The sequence below is a fragment of the Nanorana parkeri genome, unplaced genomic scaffold (genome assembly GCF_000935625.1).
Source record: "Nanorana parkeri isolate BGI_ZX_2015 unplaced genomic scaffold, ASM93562v1 scaffold336, whole genome shotgun sequence".
NCBI lineage: Eukaryota > Metazoa > Chordata > Amphibia > Anura > Dicroglossidae > Nanorana > Nanorana parkeri.
The window spans coordinates 486,220-511,958 of record NW_017306604.1 but is presented as its reverse complement, the minus strand read 5'-3'; the positions used below and the strand labels follow the sequence as shown (position 1 = coordinate 511,958).

The following is a 25,739-nucleotide window of genomic DNA, read 5'->3' as shown; positions in this document are numbered from 1 at the left end:
AAAGGCTAAGTGCTGACAAAACACTAGAAAAGAACAAGAGCTGCCTGTTTGTTTGGGGGACCCATTATGAGGCACCCCGTTAGTCAGGAACTGACCTGAGTTCAGTTAGTGGCTTGGATGAGCAGATGTGTTCTTAGTTTTATGCTATGGATTTGCTGTACAAAGCCCTCCTGCATTGAACTGTGTTTGTTTTCTACATTGCTGAATAAAAGTGCAGGACAAACCTGCTTGGACTTTTCCTGGGTGTACCTGTCTGGGGTCTCATCATGGCTGTATATATATACACACACACACAGTATATGTATTTGTTCCAGAAATAGGATGCCATACACTTTCTTTAAATATGCAATGAAACATTTGTTTGACTTAACCCTTTGGTGGGGTCATAAGGAAGAAACACTGCACAACAAGAGTTTTGAGCTTCCCCCGCTCTTACTCAAGGTAAACTTGAGAAAGAATGGGGATGTTCAAACTCTTGTCCTTCTGCACTGAGCAGTGTTTCTTCCTTATGACCCCATTAAAGGGAGAAGAAACAAATGTTTAATTGCCTATTTAAAGAGGAACTCCAGGGATGTATAAAGTTAACTCTTGCAGTGGGGCTACCCCACACACTGCAAGTGTAAGCTGCCCGTTTTGGTCTAGGGTCTCAAATATAAAAAATACTCACCTAATCCTCGATCCCACCTGGCTGCTAGACCGGTCTCCACAGCCCCTTCCCTGGGACTCCAGCGGTCTAAGCCCCGCTGAGGTCTTCATGTCTAGTACAATCTGTTAACCTGCATTAGACGTGAGGATACTGAGGACATATCACAGCTGGAGTGGAGGGGCAGAGTCAACCACCACAGGACTGAGGATCAGGTGAGTATATCTTCTCTATTCTGGCCCCTAGAGAAAATTCAGCAGTTAACCCTTGCAGTGCGGGGGGGGGGGAGTCGCCCCACTACAAGGGTTAATTTTTCAATATCCTGGAGTTCTTCTATAAGGATTTTGCATCCGTATTGTCCACCGCATGATTAAATATTTATACCAAACCGGTATCACTGATCGACAACATAAAGAGGCTTCAGACTTACTAGTACACGTAGCTGGTCTGGGATCTACGTTGGCTTTTTTTGTAGTTGAAGAACTAATGCCATGGTTTTCTTGACAGTATTTGTCCAACAGAACATCTATGTCCCCATCTGAAACAATAAAGTAGATCATCCATCAGTCATGTGAAACATACAGCATCCCCTCCATATGGGCTGTTATTTATGGGAAAACCCCAGCATTTACATTGCGCAGAGTATGGGCTTCACCATAAATAGGATATTAAAAAAATAAAGACGGGAAGAAAAATCTTGTGAAGGAAAAAATGAACTTGGTTAGGTGGGCTTGGAGGGAGTTTAAAGCTATTCTGAATTAAGATTTTAAAGGAAACCAATAAAATATTCGGAAAAAAATAAAGAAAATAGCTTTTCATGTTACATAAACATGTTTTTGGTGTATATTGTGTTTTCATTTACACACACCGGTCGACAATGCTGGAGGGATAGTCAGAAATACCTGGACACAGATTGCTGAAGAAGGATCCTAGAGATTCCACCTTGCCACTAACCAGCTCATAGTTGACCTCTTTTAGGAATTCCGCTGGAGTGTACATGCTTTCCATTAGCATCCGGGATTGATACTTTCCTGAAGGGGTTAATGAAGATTGTAAATTAAAATAACAAAATCAAAATAGGTTTCAAGATGGTTTCCTCTGCAGAAACCATTAATTAACGAGAGTACTGATTCACTGAGCTCAGAAATGTAGTCAGAAAGTCAGAAATATATCCCTGAACTACAACCCTTATCACCAAGGAAGGTGCCATCTTGGTCTATATTCAGATTGCAGTTGCCATGGTGCTGCACATGTGATCAGCTATGACACCGGCCATTTCAGGACTTGAAGGCTAGTTCACAAACAGTGCGTTCCAGCCCGATTTGGTGCCGGGACCCGCACTGGATCGCATCCCGGCCAGCTCCCTGCGTTCACACACCCCCAGCTGTAGTGCGATCATCCACACCCGAACGTGTGGCACATCAATGCCTGCATTCAGGTCCAGTGCGGTCAGAAAAAATAGTGCATGCAACATTTCTTCTGACCGCACCAGACTGGGACGCAGGCATTATTGTGCCACGCGTTCAGGTGCGAGTGATCATACTGCGGCCGGGGAGCGTGGCTGCGGTGCTATTGACTTCAATGTACCGCCTCGCCCCTTCCCGCCCCTGAACGCAGGGTGACGGCTGGGATGCGATCCAGTGCATTCTGGCACCAAAGTGGCACGGAACGCACTGTTTGTGGTGTAAATTAGCCCTGATAGTTTGGTTGAGAGCTGAAATAAGTGCACTGGAGACCTTGACAGCTGGCGTGCCATAAAAGTGGCGGTTTTGAGAAACACTAAATTGGTTGATAACATTCTTCTTTAATGAAATAAGGTTTAGTGATTTCACTCAGTACACTAAGGCACTCATTTATAATGCAGAGTGAATATTGTAATCAGCTGTCCATTTTACTCTGCAGTGGTACTGCATATCTCCTTCTGCATTCTGCTTATGTGCTGTGAGCCTACGGTGTCCTACGGAGTTTAGTGTGCTTAATACAGCATACAGAACTCCATGATTGGAGGACAGCCTGTTACATGACTTTGATAGGTCACATGACCGGACTTTCCTCCCCACTTCTTTTTCTCATACAGAATAGAGGCTGTGACAGCTCTTGCCTCAATAGTTAGGTTACACAAGCAGTGGGGAAGCCCAACCTGTAACCTAACTACCTGTCAAAAGCCAGATGCAGCGCTGCCTGTAATTAACAGGCAGCGCTCCATCCATGACAGGTTAAACAGTGAGGAGGATTTCCCTGCTGTGTAACCTGATAGAAGCCGATCTGAATGGAGAAAAAGCTGTCAGCTTCATAATTGAAGCTAACAGCTTTTTCCTCCATAATACTAGGTGAGGCTCTGCCGCACGTCCCTGCTCCATTTGTCTTCGGGTACTGGAAATACTGTGGTTGATTTACCAAAAGCAAATAGCATGTTCACTTTGCAGGAGAATTTGCACTTTGCAAAGGGAAGTTACCCCTTAGCTTAGCGACGGTGGTGAAATGTCACTTTGTGAAGAATTCCCACTGTGCCAAGGAAAATTTACAAAAAAAAACATTATTTTAGCTTGCACATGATTGGGTTGAGAGATCAAAGTTAGCAGAGCTTAACCTCATTCAAAACTAAGGTGAAACCTCCCCTGCAAAGTGCAAATTCCCTTGCAAAGTGAACAGCCTATTTACCTTCAAAATAACCCCATTCTCTCGCATGCCACTCCATGGTTTCGGTTTACATCGCAAGACAGCATGCCCATAATGGATCCGCCTTACAAACCCACCCAATCAATACTGTGACATCAGATGTCAAGAGATAATCCAAACTACCTGTTATAGCAATGCAGGAGTCAATGCAGTTGGGCCTCGACGTGCAGATTATTACCACATAGTTGGTCTTGGTCAGTTTTCCTTCCACAAGCAGTTTAAACATCTCGGAGAGCCCTTCCGCTAAGGAATAGCTGCACTCAATGATCTTCACACTCTCATTGCAGGAACTGGCAGCAAGGCCAGCCAACCAGGGCAGCTGAGAGGCAGTCACCGCCGTAATCGGGTTCGGGAAGTGAGGAAAGGCATGGGACATGGTTTGCTGATACTGGCGAATCTCGGCTAGGTGTGTCTCCCTCCAGGAACGCATGAATATCTGTTCTAGATCTTCTATAAGAGGCACCTGGTCTGGAGCTGAAGCAAGAGAATGGTATCATATATTTACATGTCTGTGAAGGTTCTCATTCATCCAGGTCATGGTATATCTGTAAAAGATAAGTCAAGGCAACTGGACTTGCTGTATTTTTCTTGAAGATGTTTCACTGGACATCCAACCAGCTTTCTCAAAAAAAAGAGAAAAGCTGGTCGGATGTCCAGTGAAACGTCTTCAAGACAAATACAGCAAGTCCAGTTGCCTTGACCTATTTTTTACAGATAATATGTTCCTCTTCAGCACTCCCAAAACATTTCAGTAATATAAGTAACAGAAATATGACCAACAATCCTCATATAAAGCTAAAATGTAAGCATGTTATACACACACTTATTAATGCACCTATATATACCAATCAACAGTTTGGAGACAGGATAGTGTCAGTAGGATACTTCATAATTATAACAAAAAGTGATAGGTAAAACAGCTCTCAAATATGTATTTAATCTGCAGAGAAGGAGCTGGCCCAGCAGACATGTTATAGACCCTAATTACGCATATACAGTATGCGTGTGTATTACAAAATATATACTGTACAATCTACAGACTAAGAGCATTGGAGTGGGCCTAAAGATGCCTAAATGATTACCGTTCTTTACTTACCAAGCTGGACAAGATAATAAACAGTCAGCAAAAGCTGCATTTCCTCTGAAATGGGTTGAATGGTGGTAGGCCCATATTGTTCATAGGTCTTGGGCATAGACTGGGAGTTCTTGTAGCAGTTGTATAAGAGGGGGCTGACAATAACATCGCTCCCATTACCACAAAGGTAAGGGAAGTTCCCATGGCCTGTAATGCCAACAAACATTGTTAACATGAGTAGCTTTTACAATACCCTAAAGTATATAGAAAGCTGCAACTTATATTTTGGGTACAGTATAAACAAGTTTAAAATCCAGTAAGGATTTTTTGGTGGGCTCTCTGTGTTCCTTTGGTCAGATGTTCCTTCTCTTCCTCTGTCAAGATACAACAGGAAATTATAGAAAGTCCCTCCAAAGGAAATCCTCTCTTAGACAGCTATCACTGGAAATAGTGTCCCCATTGGAAGATTTCCCCTCTGTTCTGGTCCAAGTGACAACTCAAAATTCTGGATTTTCTCCCATTTTCACTACTAACACAGAGGGTGAACCTCCCTAACAGAGACACATAAAGCAAAAAAAACTTCATAAAGGGTCTAACCTCTCACCACTCTATCCATAACTAAAAATATTTTGGCTTTAGATACATTGTAATAGTATCTGTACTTCACTTTTAACAGTCTAAAAAACCTAGCCTGACGGATTTCCAACGAGCCAACTGGCAAGATCATATCACACTTTTAAGAAGTTGGGTGCAAATGTAAAAGGAGTGTAATTAAGTTCTCATTATTTCTGAGGGATTTCTGAAACTCTTATAGACTTGAAGTGTTACTTTAGTTATAGGTGTCAGTCCCTAGCCCCTTACATCTTGCATATCCAAACACTGAGATCTCCCTGCCATATTTTTCAGCCCAGTTCCTGTTCACTTGAGTATTATCATGTTGTCTCCCACCTGTGTGTGCTCCAGCTTCTCCTGCTGCATGATCCAAAGTATAGAATAAATAGGGAGAATGGAGCTCCATTATGATGGTCACAGTAGGTGTGCAGACCAGGGAACTCATGTGCAGATATTTTACCAGTAGAGTCCCCATGACATATAAGAAATTGTCAGTTGGTTTAACTTTTTGGCATCTACCAAAACCTGAAATCCTAGTTATGGGTAACTTACCAATAACAGTAACCTATCTGAAAAATGACCCTCCTAAACTGGCCCTACAACTCAAATGCAGACACTTATCAGGGCTTATCACTTATATGTTTAGGTTCTTTCTTTCCAAGGTGCTCAAATATACAAATTGCGACATTCCCTAGTCGTGTCAAGAGCTGGCCGACCCATCCCACCACCTGAATAGTTCAAATGGCCCATCACTATGAAGGTTAGAAAAGTGAGGGAAGCTTTCATCGTACCTTTAAATATGACTGGAGTGATCATGCATGATTTAAAAAGGTTGTCAGGGACGGAAACTGGCTCTCCGGTAGCCACCAGAGGAGAAGAGAGTACATTCCCAGGAGTGGATGGTGGAGCACAGAGCTGAGATAAAGAATCTAAAATACAATAAAGGGTATTTAGAAGGATTCATTATATCATACAAAAGAAAACTAAACTAAGCAATATGCGTATCTGGACAGACCATATAACATAGCTGAGTAAAGCTTCAAAAGAACAACATCCATTTATATGAATAAAAAAAAAAAAGATATTGCTTTTGGGCACCCCTTGTCCATAGTGAAGCATCAAACTTACAGCGTTATTCACAAAGGGGTGAAGAGTTTGGAGAAGGCAGGAGAAGGGAATAATCTAGGACACATAGCTCAACTGGAAAGTGAGCTGAATTGGAGATTTTTTCCAAATGAGCTATGTTGTCCTAGATTGTTCCCTTCTCCTGCCTTCCCCAAACTCTTCACCCTTTTGTGAATAACCCTGTAAGTTTCAAAACGCAACCCCAGTCCAAAAATATAATCTACAATTCAGGGCGTATTTCCCCATCTTGGAGCCGCAGGTGTTGCGCACAGCCGCACATAGAAATCAATGGCCATACGCGGCTGTACGCAGCTATCCATTGGACTTGTGTAAACATGTGCATATGTGTAAACGTACAGTCCCAAACGCAGACAGTCTGCATCCAGGGTTGTAAGTCCATGCGCATATATACAGTACACAAGTCTGGTGTACACACCCATTGCTGCATACAGCCATTGATTTCTATAGGCGGCTATAAGCAACACCTCTGGCTCCCAGGTGGGGAAATACGCCCTGAATTTTCCATTGCATGGCCCCAGACGCCTATGTGCATGAGCCCTTTTAGGTCTGTCATTAGAGATTTACATGGTTATTCACAAAAGGGTGAAGAGCTTGGAGAAGGTCCGAGAAGTGAACAATCTAGGACAACATAGCCGATTTGGAAAAACTCTCCAATTCAGCTCACTTTCCAGTTCGGCTATGTTGTCCTAGATTGTTCACTTCTCCTATCTTCTACAAACTCTTCACCTTTTGTGAATAACCCTGTTAGTTATTATACACATGCAGAATTATTATTTAGACATACATTTAAAAATCTTTATAACATACAATGAGAGCAGCATGGTAACATCGGTGCTGAGGGTAAGGGCTAATCCAGTGTGTAGAAAATGGGCTTGTGAAATCTAACATGCCATAGTAAAATGAAGAAAAGCTTATTCCTCCAACAAGTACTATTATTATTATTTGTAATAACCACAGAGGTACAACTGACAGTACCGCATGAAGACGGAGGGAGTGGGATTTGCATCTCATAAGTAACAGAACCGAATATTCTAGACACTGCTGAAATAAAAACCCTGCACAACAGTGAAATACCGTTGTATGGTGTACAATGCAAACAGTCCCAGATATCTCCATCTAATATGGACAGAGGCTGGGTATATCTGGGTGTGATCTCTTTCCAAGGACTATAGCTAGGATTTGATCTAGGAGCTAATGTTCAAAGTTTTACCTTCCTTAGTAGTAGTAGTAGAAATGTGCAATTCCCTTCCACAGTCAGTAGTATGTGCTGATAGCATAGATACATTTAGGGCCAGTGCACACCTAGGCGACACCCCACAGCAATCGTGCACGATTCCACGCGGATTGCCGCACGGTCAGGAGTCGCCCAGGTGTGCGTCGATCGCACTGTGTGTGCCATTATTTTCCAATGGCACCCCAGTCGCGCTGGGCGGATCGCGCGGTTTCCTGCCGCGATTCCGACCCGTGCTTCCGAACATGATCACGGCTAACTCAGGTTTCGCGTTGTGTATCGCCACAATCATGTTCGGAAGCACGGGCAGAATCGTGGTGGTAAACCGCACGATACGCCCCGCACGACTGGGGTGCCATTGGAAAATAATGGCACCCACAGCGCGATCGGTGCACACCTGGGCGACTCCTGACAGTGTAGTGTGATATCGCCTAGGTGTACACCGGCCCATATGAAACTTTTAGACTCCATTCACACTGAGCTACAACAAAATATATTTGAGCAGAGCGACATTTTTGCGACATCAAGCTTCTTTGAGCTACAGTGCACATTTTGATGCGCCACGTATCGCTTCTTTTGGCATTTTACCACAGAGACATGGTAGCTGCTACATAGGACTGTATCCAATCAAAAGCAGTCTTTGATGTGACATAATTCCTCTTTCTGTTTCTTGCTTCTGTGAAGAGTGTTATTTCTGGGCAAAAGTGAATCAAGTGAATGTCGCGCAAAAATGCCACTAATGAGCGACATTGAACTACACCATTGAAGTCTGTTGAGGCCAAGAAGTGCATAATCAGCCAAAAAGTAGCTCATGTTCGAGCTGCAAGCTTCAGCTACAAGCGACATTGAGCTTCAAGATGTGAACATTCCCATTGAAATGCATTGGAAGAGCTACACTGAGCTACATTGAGCTTCATGTTTGAGCAATTTCTGCGCAGAAAACACGCTACAACACGCTCAGTGTGAATGAGGACTTAGATGAGTTTCTTAGTTCACTAAATATACAAGGATACGAGAACTACTAAGAGCCAAGTATATAAAGACTCGTCTACTGGGCTGTGTCCTGGATGGACCTGTGTCTTTATTCAACCTTACCAACTATGTAACTACGTATCTTTGTGCTTTAAACAAGCAGATCATTTCCGAATGGTCTTGGCAAGATAGAAATGCCGGACTCCTTACTTACCAACTTTCCCAGAAGTATTTGTGCAGTTTTGCGGGAGGCCTGAGTCTGTGGAGGTGGGGGACTCCGGGGACCAACCTTTGTGTCTTTTTTTAGGAGGCCCAGAATTCGTTACATTTCCTTTAAAGTAAAGTAATAAATGATCAGAACAAGAAAAATTATATAACCATTTCATCGATGTATCTAAGTTTTGAATTTAATAGATCGAATTATTATTATACAGGATTTATATAGTGATTAAAGGGGTTTTGCCCCTTAAAAACCTTTCACACAGTTATAATGATCATCAATGAGAAAGCCACCCTTCTCCGCCAATGGCCAATTAGAAGCAGCTTAGCATAACATGGAAAGAGTCAGAAGGAATGCCATTGTCCAACCTTAATCAGGGTCTATTTACTATTGCCTGCGTTCATGCAGCAAAACGTATGCATTTTGCTGCATGAAGACGCATTGCAAGTAGAAATCCCATTATCACCTATGTGGCTGGTTCCTATCTATGCAATGCAGGTTTATTTTATGGTCCCACTCACACCTATGCATGTGCAGCACCACGCCTGCTGCAAGCACATGGAACAGTATGAATTCAGACTTAACCATTAACTAAAGGCGCTTCCCACCTTTTTTTAGAAAAAAAAACACCCAAAACATATTTAAAGTGACTGTTATTTCCTGTAATTTCATTGCAGAACGTTATATGTACATTCCAATCATGTATTTACCATCATCCTATCACTACCCTGTAATGCAGGAGTCGACAGCTCCGGCCCTCCAGCTGTTGTGGAACTAAAAGTCCCATGAGGCATTGCAAGGGTGCCCATACACCTTACTATAATCGTACGATAATCGCGGGGAAATCCCGCGATCGTACGATTATCGTAAGGTGTGTGGAAGCCGTGCGACCTCTACTACTGTAATGTCGCACGACTTTTAACTTACGAACATGTTTGAAAACCCGCCGAACATCGTACGATGTAGCATGTTCGTAAGATAAAAGCCGGACGGGCCGATGTGCGCAAGCGCACACTGCCCGTTCAGCATTGCGGTCATCGGCAGCCCGCCCCTGAGGGGGGCGCGGCTTGCGATCATCGCAAGTACGATCTGTCTGTCCAAGATGGGCAGATCGTATGTTTTGTTAATTACCTTACAACCATCGCAAGACAAAAGTCTTGCAATGGTTGTAAGGTGTGTGCCCAGCACAAGACTGACAGTTACAAGCATGGCTCCCAGAGCCAGAGGCATGTTGGGAGTTGTATTTAAAGCACAGCTGTAGGGCCAGAATTGCCCACCCCTGCCGAAATGCGTTATGTTATTTAAAAAATAGCAAAGACCAAATCGTTAAAGTTACTTTTATAGAAATACACGATATAAAAAATTTAAAGAGAGTGAGGCGGACCTTTATAAATAAGGAAACCTGCTCTGAAAAAAAAAAAGGCTATCATTGCTGATCACCATAAGAAAATGCTATATGCTGCAGTTCAATAACTGTCCACATGGTGGCAGCAGAGCTCAACAGTGTGAGATTTACAAAGAAGGAACAACACATTATAAACAATGTAACTAAACCTCTCTGAAGAGCAAAAATGTTAGCAGCCGGTATTTATCACATTTAAAATTAAATAAAAGATAAATCGCCCTTCTGAATCTTCTGGTTTTTTTTATACTTGTTCAGGGTAATGCATAAAACAGCTCCTCATGTAGTAAACTTCTTGACTGCCATATGTCTATATATATATATATATAGATCTATATATATATTATATATATATAGATCTATATATATATATATATATAGATAGATAGATAGATAGATATATGGTCCTACAGTGGTTAACATGACTGCAGCCATGGTGTCAATCAGCTCGTGGAGTGCCCCCCCCAACCCTGCTTCTGGCTATCCCAATTATTGATTTATTAAACATGTGCACAACATAGAATAACATAACAACATAGAATAACATAACAACATAGAATAAAGTGCAATCAATTTTAGTTTAAAAAGTTTTCAGCCAAAAATTCTGATTTATAAATGTGTGTGGCAAAAAAAATGTTTAAATTGCTCGGGTAACAATGTGGTGAAAGTGAACCTGTCATTAATATTCACACTTCCCGTGAATCAATAGGGCACACTGTCAGCACTGTTTCAAATTGCAGCATCAAATGAAGAAAAAACAAAAAACAGTATCCCTTTCTTGCCAAAAAATATAAAACACTGCACCCAGCTTCCTTGCATGAGCCTAAGGAAAAGGCTACTGTGAGCATTGCAGTCATGTCACTCGTTAGGAACAGCAGAAAATCTATTCTTTTCAACCAGACAGAATCTGTCAGGTAAACCTGCTGTAGAAGAGGAGCAAAGCAGAATCAAGGAGCAGAGTCCGCATATGTAATTAGAAAACATGGCTTCCCTCTTATGGTGTAACAATAGCCATAGCCTGAGGGTGGAAGGGGGCCCATGAAGGATTGCAAAAGTTGCTATTGACCCTGTAACCCCTATGACCTTTCCAATCAAGAAGAGCTGACATGAGATGCACAGGAGGAGACTATGCAGACAGCTCTCCTACTACCTGTCCTTGATTTTTAAGGGGTCGCCGGGGGCTCCATCATAACTTTGCTATGGGGCCCCATGAGCTGTAATTATGCCCCTGCTCATATACATATATAATGCTATGAACTATACTCTAATTTAGGTAATTTAGGTACATATTACACATACCTCCCAACTTCACTACATGGAAAAGAGGGACTCCTTTCTGTACAAACAATTAAAAGCCAAAAAATACCCACATGAAAAAATGAATAGCCAATTAAAATTTAAAAAAAAAAACTTTTTGCTAAAATATTCATCTTCATACCAGAGATTTCCCCTGCGGTACATTTTTCTGCCACTAGATGTCCTCAATCTGATGACTAGCATCATTTAACTCAATTTCTCTGAGTCTTGGTCTTCCTAGATCCACTCTAGACTGTGACTGGACAGTGAAAGGAGAAGCAGCACAGTGCTGAGCTCATCTCTTGGTCACTCTGCTTTCTCCACCAACCAGCCTACTACTGGTCAGCCCATGAACTGATTGACTCATTGTGCTGCTTCCTCCTCACACACTCCAGACTTGCAAGAGGCTGATACCCCATCAAATTCAGCTACTTACACTGATTGATTTTAAAGACAATACAATGAATAATGTATTGATGATTACGGAGCTGCATTGATTTCTGTTCTTTTGCCTAGAGTTCAGCTTTAAGGACATACCCTTTACAACCCCTCCCAAAATGTAGGATCAGCCCAAAGCTCCATAAATTGAGCAGAAAATGAAAAAAAGAAAACCCATTTATAGGTATGATCAACACAAAGTGGGAACAGCATACTTTTAAGTGCGACATAAAGAATTGCAACTAGCATTCTTTTATTCTACACGGCCTCTGCTTCCAGAAAATATATCATTGTTTGGGGGTCTGAAGCTGTTTTCTAGCCAAAAATTCAGATTCTACCAGATTATAGCATGTGTGTGCAAATAGTAAGAAATTGCTCCGGACAGCAAGTGGTTAATGAGAGGCACTTGTATTTTGCCCTACATGGCCTTTGAGTAGATGAAACAAAGACAGAGTGGGCATGCCGATGAATGGGGACCCTATCCTGGATTCTGCATGAGTAGGTGTGTGATAAACTTACCTAATACCACAGGTTTGGCAGCAGCTGGATTCATTTTAGTTGACTGCTGGGTGCAACACATGCCATTCACATTCTGATATGACACCCCGGTGTGTGCCTGAATATATCCATTATCACCTATATAAGAGACAGATAATACATTGTGCCATGTTATAATCAATAAAGAGCTCTTAGTATCAGGGTGTCCCCAGACATTTCGCTGCCTGAGGCGGGGGGAAGGGATTGGGATGGGGGTGCTTGCTTGCTGGAAGTGCACGCTAAGGCCGGCATCCTGCCCAGCTCACTGACGTTACTGGTTTCCAGGAGCTGGGCAGGATGTAGGCTAGAGTGTCCCGCTTAGCTCCTGGCAACTAGTGACGTCAGTGAGCAGGACAGGACGCCGGCCAGAGCATTCCAGGTTGCTAAGAGCTGGGCAGGTAGATGTGTATGGCCCTTAGACCTCTCCCTACACAGCTCTTAGCAACCTGAGATGCTCTGGTCTGGAAAGAGGGCAGCAGGCACAATGCAAACATTGTGCAGCAGAGCTCTCTGCCTGCCCCCCCCCCCCTCCACACGTGACCCAAAGAGATGCCGTCTAAGACAACAGCCTCAGGCTGCCACCTTATATGGGGGGTGCTTGCTTGCTGGAGGTGCATGCTAAGGCCGGCATCCTGCCCAGCTCACTGACGTCACTGATTTTCAGGAGCAGGGCAGGACGCAGGCTAGAGTGTCCCGCTTACCTCCACCGGTCAGAGCATTCCAGGCTGCTAAGAGTTGGGCAGGAAGATGTGTATGGCCTTACACCTCTCTCTACCCAGCTCTTAGCAGCCTCGCATGCTCAGGCTGAAAAGGGGGAAGCAGGCACACTGTAAACTTTGCCAATCTGCCTGCCACCCCCTATGTGACCCAAAGAGGTGCCGCTTGAGGCAGCACCCTCAGGCTGCCTTTATTATATGGACGGTCCTGGGTAGTATTGTGCCAAGTTATAACCTATATGATATCACATATAATATAGTAGTATAGATATCACCTAAAAGACAGAACTGCAGTATTAGCATTGTGCTATCCTGCTGGTGTACTTAAAGGATAAAATACAAGTTACCATTATTCCTCACTGGAATGTGCGAAAATGCTAAACAGGATCAATGAGACAGATCATGCAACACATTTACTGCAAGGTCACATCTTCATTTATAAATCTGTCACGGTACTTTGAAAACTGACGCGTTTTGCTGCCCAGGAAATCAGGTGCACGGCAATGTAAACCTGTCTCAGATATTTTGGAAGGGGATGCAGTCTGATTTGTGACTAATTATATTGTTAATTTGCTTGATAAATGTCCCCCAGTATGTTTAAGGGGAGGATTTTTGGTTTGGGGTTGATCCCCCAGGGGCCATTTATGTAGCATTGTGCATATTGCTTCTAGCCTTAAAGAACTCCCAGCAACATTTTTATTAACCCTCGCCCAGGGCTACCCACACACTGCAATGGTTAATGGCTCATTTTGGTCTAGAGAGGAAAGTAACAAAGTTATACTCTCCTGATCCTCCGAGTCGGCTGGCTGTGTGTGATACTCCTCACGCCCCACGGCCGGGACAACGAGCCGTACGCACCACTGCGCAGGCGCGCTGTCGGACTCCTCCCACTCTCGTACGGCGTCCGGCAGTCTCAATGCGCAGGCGCGCCTCGAGACTCCGCCCACTCACCCGAGTAGTCGGCATAAAACCGCGATCCACCGTTTGATCGGCGTCCCACTATTGTTGAAGCAGGACGCTGATCAACCGACAGCCCTGCTGCTCCAGGATCCAACACTGAAGGAGATTGCGGCAGACGTCCATCCATACCTGTCATAGCCACAAACAGCAAGTATTCTACCATAGCCATAAGGCTACGGTAGGGGGATCTCCACAGCAATTCCTATCTGCTTAAATCAGCTGTATTCATTACTGCAGTCTACTCTACCTTAACCCTATGCCTACTGAACCTAACGCATAACTGTATGCATCCTCACCTGTATTGTGTGTGCAACTTAACCTAAAACATAGCTGCATTCCTACGCAAATACTTGTTGTACTGCAACCTTAATCGATAGCATAACCAAAGGACTGCTCCACGGTATTCTTGGTAACCATTTTCCCCGCCTCCTAGGATTCCTTCTGTATATACTGTCGGCATAATTACAGGTGGAAAACCTTAAGTAGAAAGAGCAGGTTGAGGGGGCTAAACGGGGTATGATGTAACGCAGCTCTCTCCAGGCCTTATCAACACCCTGGGCATCGGAGGCAGAGCTGCGAGCTGATACCGTTACCTCAGAAAGGAAGCCAATTCCACAGCTGTGGTCCAAGGACCTTATTGACCCCTGGGGGTGTATAACACTGTGACAGCGCTCCCTCCTGCCTGTCTCCTCCTTCAGCGATGGTATGTTCCTCGACGTCCTCACTTCCTACACACTGTGTATAGGGCGGGATGACTCAAGGATCGTTAGACAGCTGCAGCGGAAGGGGAGCGAGGCTGGAAGGAGTGGTCTGAAAAGTAAATTGGCTGCAAGGATCGGGTGAGTATAACTTTTTTCTTTTCCTCCCTAGACTAAAATGAGAACTTAACCCTTGAAGTGCAGGGGTAGCCTAACTGCAAGGGTTAAGATTTGATTTGCCTTGAGTTCTGCAGGCTGTGACTCACCAAAATGCCGACCTCCTTGTTCACCTATATAAGCCATTTGAGTGCCTACATTCCAAGGATGAAATGTATTAACCCATAGCCATCAATCAGGCTCACTGGAGTCTGATCAGATTTAAAATGACTTCTGATTGACTGCTATTGATCACTGCCCTTACTGCTCTTTCCACTGTCTGTATAACTAGTACAGTGGAAATACGAGAGCTCTTCGCTTATCATTGTCCTTTACCTGCTGCAGAGTTGGTGCTGGTCATGTGCAGAGCGGGGTCGCCCGGTTTGCTCGCCATGGGATTTATCGTGTCCTGCAGAGCTATCCCGGTACTGGAGCACACGCTGGACGAAGAGTGTCGGCTCCGCACCTCTTTAAAGAGATCAAAGTAACAATTTTTTATTATTGTCAAATTCCAATTACAGCACAGACTTTAAATACTCAGCAGACGGAATTATTGGCAATGACGAGGTGTGCAAACATAACAGTTCAGATATCTGACACCAGCTCCGGAGCCACTTGTTAAGCTCCCTCAACTCGCGCTGTCTGTCCGGAGTGGCTCTTGGCACTTGGATATATACTTTATATCCTTGGATCTCAACTGGTGGGTCGTGAACCAAAAATGGTTTGTGAACCCGTGTTCAGTGCCTTCCACTTTTCTAGGTGAGAGGCTCCTCATTCTCCCCCTAGTGCAGCATTGTCAGTTCTCGCGCCAAGCAACCATTCAAAATATGCTGCACGGTGCAGAGTGTCAGCTTGAGGTGGGATGGGATGGGGCTATGGCCGCGAGGGAGCTCCCTCCACATACATGCAATGTTTACAGCTCATTCATGTGCCTTGTAGAGGTGCCTGGACTGGTGTGACGTCACATTCTGCCTCCCGACACCTCTACAGGGCACACATGGGAGCTGTACAAGCAATGCACGTATGGATGGAGCTCTGTCGCAGCACGGCAGCCCACACTGGAGGATCCACTCCAGTTCTCATAAGACAGGGAGACTCGGTGGATCTTAAAAAATGAACAAAAATTTAATTTTTTTATGGAGTGTGTATGTATGTGTGTGTGTGAGATTGTGTCTGTGGTTGTGTTCGTCTGTCAGTGTTTTTGAGGGCCCGTTCACACTAATACAGCTTGATAATGGCACAGTCCCGTGCGATTTACGCACCTTACCACGCAATCGCATCTACAATGCATTCTGGTGTCATTTTAATGGCACCCCAAACGCACTTCCCACCCACAGTTCGATCACCCGCACTGGAACACACGTTACCGCAATGCGGTGCAACTTGGGTCATGACTTAATGACTGAGGACAAATGTGGGTACTAAAGTTACACAGGTTGAGGACCACTGCTTTATATGTTATATACTTTAGTATATTGGTTCTGACATTGACTCACCTGTACCCTTCCAGGATATCAGGGCTCCTTTCGTCAGGCACCCCTGTGTGTTCCTGACCAGATAGTACTTCAAGTGTTTCTGCTTTTTGGGTTGGGTAGTCAGCTTGAGGTTAATGTGGTTGGAAAACTCAGTAAAATAGCGGAATCCTTTTTCTCCGCATCCAACACAATTGCCACTAAATCCTGTATTGAAGAGAAAAGGCAGAAGGGCTATAACTATCACGTGTTCCAAAATATTACAGTTCTCCAAAGTATAAATAAAAATGCAATAAGAGCTCATTGGGGAATATTGCTAAAGCTAAAAATGAAGTGATTCGTTGATCATTCGCCTCAGTCAACCACATTCACAGCACATTTGCCATCTGCATTTGTTAAGGCAAAGCTATCCCAATAATGAGGCTATTGCCTCAGGTGGCATCTCTTCGGGTCATGTCAATATGCCTGATGCCCCTTATCCAGCCAGAGCGTCCCAGATTGCTAAGACTGGGTTCACACCTGGGCGTTTGCTATATGCGCGTTTTATGCCCTTGCGTTTGTAGGGCGTTCTTCTGTCCAATGAAACGTGCGTTTGACGCGCGTTTTTTTAAAAATCCCTGGCGGTATGATTATTTATTCCTTTTTTGCTCTATCTGTTTTTCTTTTTTTTACTTTTTTAAACTTCCCGCCGGTTCGGCCCCCCTGCGACGGATGCCGGCAGCGGCCGGAGGACACAACGGGGATTGCAGACAAGGTAAGAGACACTACGCTGTATTCCCAAGTGTGGCTCGGGGTTATTTGGTACAGAAAATGAACCCCGAGCCACACTCAGGAATAACGCCAGGGAGTTAAATCCATGGATACGCGATGAAATCTGACCCTTCGTGCGAAAAAGAAGCTCAAGTACTTTTTCGCATGTAGGGCGTTTTTCAGCGCGACAAAACGGGCTGAAATATGCCCAGGTGGGAACCATGCCCATAACAATTAATAGGATTTCACGTCTTGAGCGTTTATAAATTCTTCGATCAGCGCTGAAAAACGCACAGGTGTGAAACCAGCCTAAATGCCAGGCAGGGACATGTGTAAGAGCCATATACTCTTGGAAATACAACAGCATACACTGATTTGTATTGCTGACATTCAGAGATGTAATATTATCTTTTGAGCTCTAGATGGCAGTATACTGTAATGTTAGTCTCTAATGCTTACTCATCTATGATACACAGGAAGTTCTAGCTGTATATATGTTTCCTGAACAATGCTGTATTCCTGTATACATACATACATGTAATGTCCTTATAAGCAAGTACAACTTAATTCAGCATTCCTCAAGATCTCAGTGCTTCATCTAAACCCATACCCAACATATACATCTCCTCACCCAGCTCTTAGCAACCTGGGACACTCTGTCCGGTGTCCCGCTCAGCTCCTGGCAACCAGTGATGTCACTGGTTGCCAGGAGCTGAGCGGGATGCTCTAGCCAGCAACCGCCGCTCTAGTCAGATGCTGTGTGGCCTCTGCAACCCCACCAGGACTCCCGTTTCCCACCCATTCTTGGTGTATTTATAATGCAGGAAATGTGTCATTTGTTGGACCTGATTGCTTTGAAACATCACTATTCATAAATGGTTAGGCATTTCTTTAGAAATTATCTGAGTTTGATCCTACATTTTTATCACCACACACATCTGCTGTACTAGAAATTAGGATTTCTGCCTAAAATAAACATTTTTGTTGGCTGGAATAGGCCTCCTGAGCGTGGCACTACAAAATGTTATTATTTCAGCAAATACTGGTGTGTATGTGTGACCAATGAATGCAGTTCTACTTCAAATATGCTGCCAGGAACCTGCTGTCCTGTTTCCTGTGCACTCTGCACGCTTAGCTCAAGCAGTGTTATCAACCATATCCAAAGCTCCTCTGTGAACTACAGAACACCTCTCTCCTGCTATGTTATGGAGATGAGGAGAGGGGGAGGTGTTCTGTAGTCATAATACACTTCCTTCCTTTATAGGGTGGCAATGCAGATATTCAATAGAAACAGAACAGTGAGAGAAGGCTGGCACATTAGGATAGGACATGTGTGAGGCATTTCTCAGACACTCAGCAGAAGAAATTGGGCACTCAGCAGAAGAATTAGGGCTCTCAGTGGAAAACTTAGGGCACTCAGTAGAAGACCCAGGACACACAGTAGATGACCTGGGACACTCAGTAGAAAACCTGGGACACTCAGTAGAAAACCTGGGACACTCAGTAGAAAACCTGGGACACTGAGTAGAAGACCTGAGACACTCAGTAGAAGACCAGGGACACTCAGTAGAAGACCAGGGACACTCAGTAGAAGACCTAGGACACTTAGTGGAAGACCTGAGACACTCAGTAGAAGACCAGGGACACTCAGTAGAAGACCTAGGACACTTAGTGGAAGACCAGGGGCATTCAGTAGAAGACCTGGGTAGAAGACCCCGGACACTTAGTGGAAGTCCAGGGGCATTCAGTAGAAGATCTAGGACACTCAGTAGAAGACCCAAGACACTTAGTAGAAGACCCGGGACACTTAATGGAAGACCAGGGGCATTCAGTGGAAGACCTGGGACACTCAGTAAAAGACCTTGGACACTCAGTAGAAGACCTGGGACACTCAGTAGAAGACCAGGGACACTTAGTGGAAGGCCAGGGGCATTCAGTAAAAGACCTGGGACAATTAGTTGACAACCTGGGGCACTCAGTAGAAGAACTGGGGCATGTGCCCTGGGTGCCAGGATGTAGCAATGGGCATGTGCCCTGGGTGCCAGGGTCTAGCACTGGTCCTAATTGGCAGTTTAGATTGCAGAGGGGGTAAAGGGAAGTTGCAGAGATACAAAGTTCATTTGTGGAGTGGAGATACACTTTTATTTATTATAAGGTGGTACATCCCTTTAAATACAGAACAAAATAAGCTCAGTTTTTCACAAGGTGGTGCACCCCTTTAAATACTGAAGACAGCAATTCCCCTAAAACTCACTCTGTGAAAAAAATAAAGCAACGTGTATTGAAAAGTGCTGGCGCTTCGATACTTATTTAGAAGGCATTTTAATAGATTTCATTCATAGAGCAGCCAGTCTGGTTTCTATGGGTACCAGGCAATGCTGGAGGCATTAGTGGATGCAGGAGGTAGCATCACATGTTGTGTTATACAGGTTGCTACAGGTCACAGTGACTTCTTAGGTCAAGCCAGCCCGACATGGCAGAACAATCCGCGGTGCTAATCAAGATGTTTGCAAACCATCTGCTTAACATCCACGGAAAAGGCAGCAGGGACTGCTGAGCCCTGTGGAATATTATATGCAAACACCGGGTCATAACATGAAGGAAATCAAATCAGACACTCTGCCATAAAGATTAACTGTGATGTAAAAGCCAGGGAGGGGGAAATACACAAAAACAATACTAAGTCTGCAATTCTACAGCAGACTGCAAACTTTTATACACTTCTCAGACAGCCAATAAGCTGTAAGCTGTCCGCCCTTCATAAGAGAGATTGTATAAAAGCTTTAAACTAACTGTGTACTACAGTATACTGTATGTGTGCAATAGGGAAGCTCCTTGAGGCCTGGTAGCCATCTGAGAATTCCCGGGCCAAGTGGTTGCACGCTTTTGCGCGCTGCGTTTGCTGCATGACCCCATTGACTTCAATGGGGTCATATCCACGCTGCAAAAAGGCTCCTGCACCTTTTTGTGCGATGAGCGACCTGTGGTTTTTTCTGCTTCGTTTGTGTGCGCTTGCACGCGTGGAAACAAAGCCTAAAACTGTGCAATTTAGGGTGCCATTAGAAATGATAGGCACTGCAAGCGCGTTTCGCGTTAGTGCATGATTCCGCAAATGCACAGCAGTGGTGAAGAGCTGTTTAAATTGCTGGTGCTGTATAAACACCTGTAAGAAATAATACGTTGTTGCACCAGCTGCACCAAACCCCATTAAAAGTGCTAAGTAACAGTGTTAATAATTAATAGAATGCGCCAAAATAGTCAAACACTTGCGCCAATCTTCTAAGTTAAAATTGTTCTCTTTTTTTATCTTTCTTTCTTACATAGTTACATAGTTTAGAAAAAGACCAAGTTCATCCAGTTCAATTTATGGAAACAAGATATAAAAAATTGTATCTGTATATTATAAAATATGTTAATAAAAAGTGTATTAGAAAAAATTGTTCTAAAATGCACGCCATTACTGCAGAGAGCTGGAAGTAACACTGCAGGAGGGAGAGGCGGATGTGTATAGACAGACAGAGCTCCAATATGATGCAACAGATTAACAAATTGCCATGCTACACTTTTATTTGTTTGACACATAAAGCGCTAAATAGGTATGAATGTAGAAATTGGTGCATTTTTCTCCCAGCACCAATCTTAGTTAACCTCCAAACCTCCCCCCAGTGTATGTATGACTGTGGTAGGGACATTCGATGCATCTCTCTGGGCTTCGTGTGAGCGGATCTAGGTTCTCTGTAAATAAATATACTGTATATTATATATATATACACACACACATATATAAATATATATATATATATATTACTATCCTGCAATGGACAATGTATACTGGTCACCAGCGTCCAGATGTTGCTCAGTGTTTACAGTCGCTATCAGACAGCAGTTGGCTGTATACCTTGTCCAGCATTACCTGGCCTATTTATCCCAGTCTGGAATGTGGACAAAGGAATCAGCAGACAAGTTTATTGAGGAAGTGAGGGGGATAAAAGCCTGTTTGCAGCTGTCTCATTGGTGGCCTGCCTTGGACTATTCTCCATTATTGCTCTTTTGTGTCTCTGTTTAAAGTGCAATTAATACAAATACTTCCTTAACGCTAATTGCCGGCTTTCAAGTCAAAAGAGGGATCTGAGTTTCACTTGGACTTTTATTATCTACAGCAGAAAGGGGAAGGGGCTGTACAAGACAGGGTCCATAATGTGACCGGTGAAGTCAGAAATAGAGTTAAGTGTGCCTCTACCTAAAGTCTGAAGATTTTTTAATTAGAAATAATTAGATATTCAAAAGATTTATTTTCAGTTGAAATGCACATCTACTTGTCATTATGTTTGGGAGGAGATAAGGGTTGCTCAATACCTGGCAAGTATTTTACCAGTGATGCCTGTAAAGACAGAACTTAATAGGAAATAGTTTCTAAAGTGGTATTTTCTCTCAGAAATGTTGAAACCCTTAGGTAAGATCCCTATAGGACAGTATAGAATGATTGCTTTAGTCTGTTCTCAGCATCCTTCATGGTTATACAGTTCCAAACCCAACTTCATAAGGGTCCCAAACGCTACTCCATAAGGGTCCCATACCCTACCCTATTGGGGTCCAAAACCCTACTCCACAGAGTTCCCAAACCCTACTTCATAAGGGTCCCATATGCTACTTACCATACTCCATAGGAATCCCATACCCTACTGCAGGGCTCAAAATTTCAGGTCCTGAGCTACTAGCCAGGCCTTCAAAGTTACTCGCCACCAGTTGCCCTGCATAACACAAATAAACACACAGGGCACAACGCGCACACAGCACAACACACATACAGCCACAGCACAACGCACAGGGCATTACACATACAGCCACAGCACAACGCACAGAGCATTACACATACACATTTCATCTGAAATGGATTTTTAGTCTTCGCACATGTCTAATAATATGCGTGTGTGAGGGGGGGGGCAGTTTTCACTTTTTTATTTTTATTTTTTAAATGTTTTATTACTAGTATCAATGATATTTACCGATCCCCCGCTCTGCCACGCACAGAGCCGCTGTCATCCTGAAACTGACAGGATGACAGCGGCTCCGATCTCCTCCTCGCTCGACCATCCTGACAGCTGGAGGCGCGGCTTGTCTCCCCCTCACCGCTCGGCCATCCTGACAGAAAGCAGCGCTCCCTCCTGCGACCTCCCCCCACGGGGTGGGGGGGACAGACGGATGAGGGAGCGCTGTCATCATGTCGGTGAGGGGGAGAGAAGCCGCCCAGAGGAGGTCCAGGAGTCCCTCCAGGAGTTGAGTGCCTGACTCAATGGCTTCATTTCCACTCGCCCCCACGCAATTTTCAGAGGGGGCGAGTGGAAATTTTGAACCCTGCTCTACAGCACAGGGATCCTTAACCCTACCTCTTAGAGGTCCCAAACCCTACTACATAAAAGTCCCAAACCCTACTCCATAGGGTCCCCTACTCTACAGAAGCCATGGTTTCCATACAACGCACTGATGATAATCAAAAAGTCTGAAACAGCTCTATGCAGTTTGGAATAAATGGCTCTATAATATTAAGCTATAGTAACACTATACACCAGCAGTTCTGGGTATGCATCTGGCCAATGAGATGTAAAGCCATGACTGGCATGGTTCTACCCACTGCTCTGAAGGGATGATTTTTATTTATTCTTTTTTTTATTTGTATTTTATTTTTATTATGTATTTATTGATTGATTGATTATTTATTTAGTTATTTGTTTTATTTATTTGTTGTAATATTTTATTACTCTTTTAGAATGTGTGATGGAATGAGAAGTGTGAATAGTCTCTGTTTAAGGCTTTACTGTGCTACACACTGATTAGGACTTTTTGATTAAATTTGTCCCTTCTCACCATAACCTGTATGGATATACAGTCCTGTAACATCCCTAGAGAAATGAAAGAATATGTGTAGCCATTTTTTTTTCCAGATAGAGTAGGGAACGATTAAACCCTTGTCAGTTTATATTTTGTTCTCTATGTCCCACTGTGGAAATTTCTTTTTACTTCCTGTCCTTAAGGTCCAACAGAGAGAAGTTCCCATCTAAAATGGGCTGTTACTGGAACAGGTGTCCCCATTGAATAATTTTCCCATCACCTCCTATTCTACATAGAACTGCCAATCACTTTCTGCCCCGGTGACAATGGTCACATTTAATGGTCCTGCATAGAGACTTTACAGCTCCTCTTATCTCGCCCTTATATGCCGGACGGAACTTGTATACATGAAGCCCTAAGTGTATACAAACAGTGTAGGCACCTTATTTTGACTTGTTACCCGTCTCTTGCAATCGGCTGGGAAAAAGACCTAACTGTATTACTTAACATGAGTAGAGAAAAATCGGATCTCCTGCACTACCAGAAAGGGCTGAGTTGTGTGGAGGGGCTGTGTAAATCTCAAGACTGGATGAACAGAAATACAAATCCTTTTGAAGGTAACAGGGCTCCCTTGTATGTATGTCAGCTGTTTGGCTTGATGGAGAACCCCTGGAGTATACAGCACACACATCGCACATGCACATACAGGTGAAACTCGAATAATTAGAATATCGTGCAAAAGTAATTGCAGTAAGTGCTGAAAAAGGGGCCCAAACCAAGTACTGAGTACATATGCATGCTTGTACTTTTCAGAGGTCCGATATTGTTCTATGTACAATCCTTGTTTTATTGATTGCATGTAATAATCTACTTTTTTGAGGTTGTGGATTTGGGGTTCTTGGGGTTTTCATGAGCTGTAAGCCATAATCATCACAATTATGACAAATCACGGCTTGAATTATCTTGCTTTGCATGTAATGAGTCTATCTCATATATTAGTTTCACCTTTTAGGTTGCATTAGTGAAATAAATGAACTTTGCACGATATTCTAATTATTCAAGTTTCACCTGTATACAGTAACATAGATTCACACATAAATCGGGGATACATTGTACAAGTTGTACGTTTCAGTGATGGTCTCCAACGAACATTTCCTCCCGGTTATTTTTGCACATTCATACTCTGTGTATCTGATCTTTTTTTAGCTCTGGCTTTGACTCAGAAAAAGGTCACACCGTCCTGACTTCCTACCTACACTCTAATCACAACATGTTGCCATTCAGCAGCCATCAGGGCAGATCACAAGAGAGTGTGAGAGAGAGCGAGAGAGAGAGCGAGAGAGAGAGAGAGAGAGCGAGAGAGAATTAGGTTAATGACGTACCCAGCAGAGCATTACGGCCATTGTCATCAGGCAGAAACCTCTTGTCCACGGCACACACTAGAATATGGTCCGGTAAACTAGGGGACTTGGCACCAACCAACAGAAATCCGGGAGGCACATCAAACTGTTCTGTACACACAGTTGCCAATCGCAGGTCTTTACCGGCCTGGCAAAATCCTACAACAAAAGACAAAGAGCTCAGTAAACTGATTTTTGATGTTATTTGTTCAACTTATTTTACTCATCAAATGTTAGGGCCCATTTAGACCTTTCCGCTGAGTTGCAGTGCGTCATTGAACAGGTTATTGCGTCGTATTTCACACATAAATGCGTATTGTCCTAGGACAGTGGGCTGCTTACATGTTATAATGTAGGTTATAACACACCTGCATCTGTGCATTGTGGTGTGCTAAAATGCACGTGCAATGCAGTGCACTGGCTAGGTGTGTTGGGTTGTCATTCAAAATTATTTAAAGCACTGCACAATGGCCTGTGTTACCATGCATTAGGGTAATGTGCGGAATAATGCAATGCACAGATCTGAACCTGGCCTAAGACGTGCAGGAAAAATAAAGCCTGGTAACCGCAGTTACCAGCGGTATAATACAGTCAACTACACAGAAACCACGGAACCACTGTCCTATAGACCTTAGGGGGGGTGGGGTGGACTGTGGCCAGAAGGAGTAGAAAATGTCACAAGATCAGTTGGAGAAAAAAATGTAGGGCTGCAACTAAATTAATATTTTCATAATCGATTGGAAGTTGGCCAATTAATTTCAATTAATCGGATAAAAAACATTAAATAAATACCGTCTTTAATTTAAAATAAAATGCACAAATCCAGTTCTACAAAGATAAAGTTTACTTCAGAATAAAACTGTATGCACAATTTTTTTCAATCACACCTCTTTTTGGTCTGGTGTTCAGATGTACAGATACAGTATCTGCTTAACAATGAAAAGTGTTATTCTGCACTAAAACCTTTATCTTATCTGTCAGTTATCTTGTTTACTTTTACGGAAAGCCAATATAAAGGAAAAGCAATGGTGAAAAAAAAAATTCTGGGTTTAACCAATCATTTTTGGCATAGAAGTTCTCAACGGTCCACAAAACTGTCTGTGTGTCCATTGCCTATATATAACTGGGGGCATGGAAGAGGTGTGCCCATTGCCTATATATAACTGGGGGCATGGAAGAGGTGTGTCCATTGCCTATATATAACTGGGGGCATGGCAGGGGTGTGTCCATTGCCTATGTATAACTGGGGGCATGGCAGGGGTGTGCCCATTGCCTATATATAACTGGGAGCATGAAAGAGGTGTGTCCATTGCCTATATATAACTGGGGGCACAGTAGGGGGTTGTCCATTGCTTATATATATATAACTGAGGGCATGGTAGGGGTGTGTCCATTCCCTTGTAAAACTGGGGGCACGGTAGTGGTGTATCCATTGCCTCATATAACTGGGGGCACAGTAGGGGTGTGTCCATTGCCTATATATAACTGGGTGCACGATAGGGGAGTG

General features: G+C 43.6%; 1 protein-coding gene across 1 annotated transcript in view; it reads right to left on the bottom strand.

The window, feature by feature from the left end:
* Window positions 1–25,739, bottom strand: part of GREB1 (growth regulation by estrogen in breast cancer 1) — a 142,404-nt gene that overhangs the window by 64,420 nt on the left and 52,245 nt on the right. The window contains exons 4-13 of the mRNA XM_018558387.1: window positions 24,215–24,391; window positions 16,278–16,460; window positions 15,118–15,249; window positions 12,234–12,350; window positions 8,573–8,689; window positions 5,801–5,938; window positions 4,419–4,604; window positions 3,446–3,796; window positions 1,546–1,674; window positions 1,074–1,181 (exon numbers count right to left, since the gene is read on the bottom strand). Of these exons, the coding sequence (XP_018413889.1) occupies window positions 1,074–1,181; window positions 1,546–1,674; window positions 3,446–3,796; window positions 4,419–4,604; window positions 5,801–5,938; window positions 8,573–8,689; window positions 12,234–12,350; window positions 15,118–15,249; window positions 16,278–16,460; window positions 24,215–24,391 (1,638 nt within the window). The remainder of the gene's footprint in view (window positions 1–1,073; window positions 1,182–1,545; window positions 1,675–3,445; window positions 3,797–4,418; window positions 4,605–5,800; window positions 5,939–8,572; window positions 8,690–12,233; window positions 12,351–15,117; window positions 15,250–16,277; window positions 16,461–24,214; window positions 24,392–25,739) is intronic.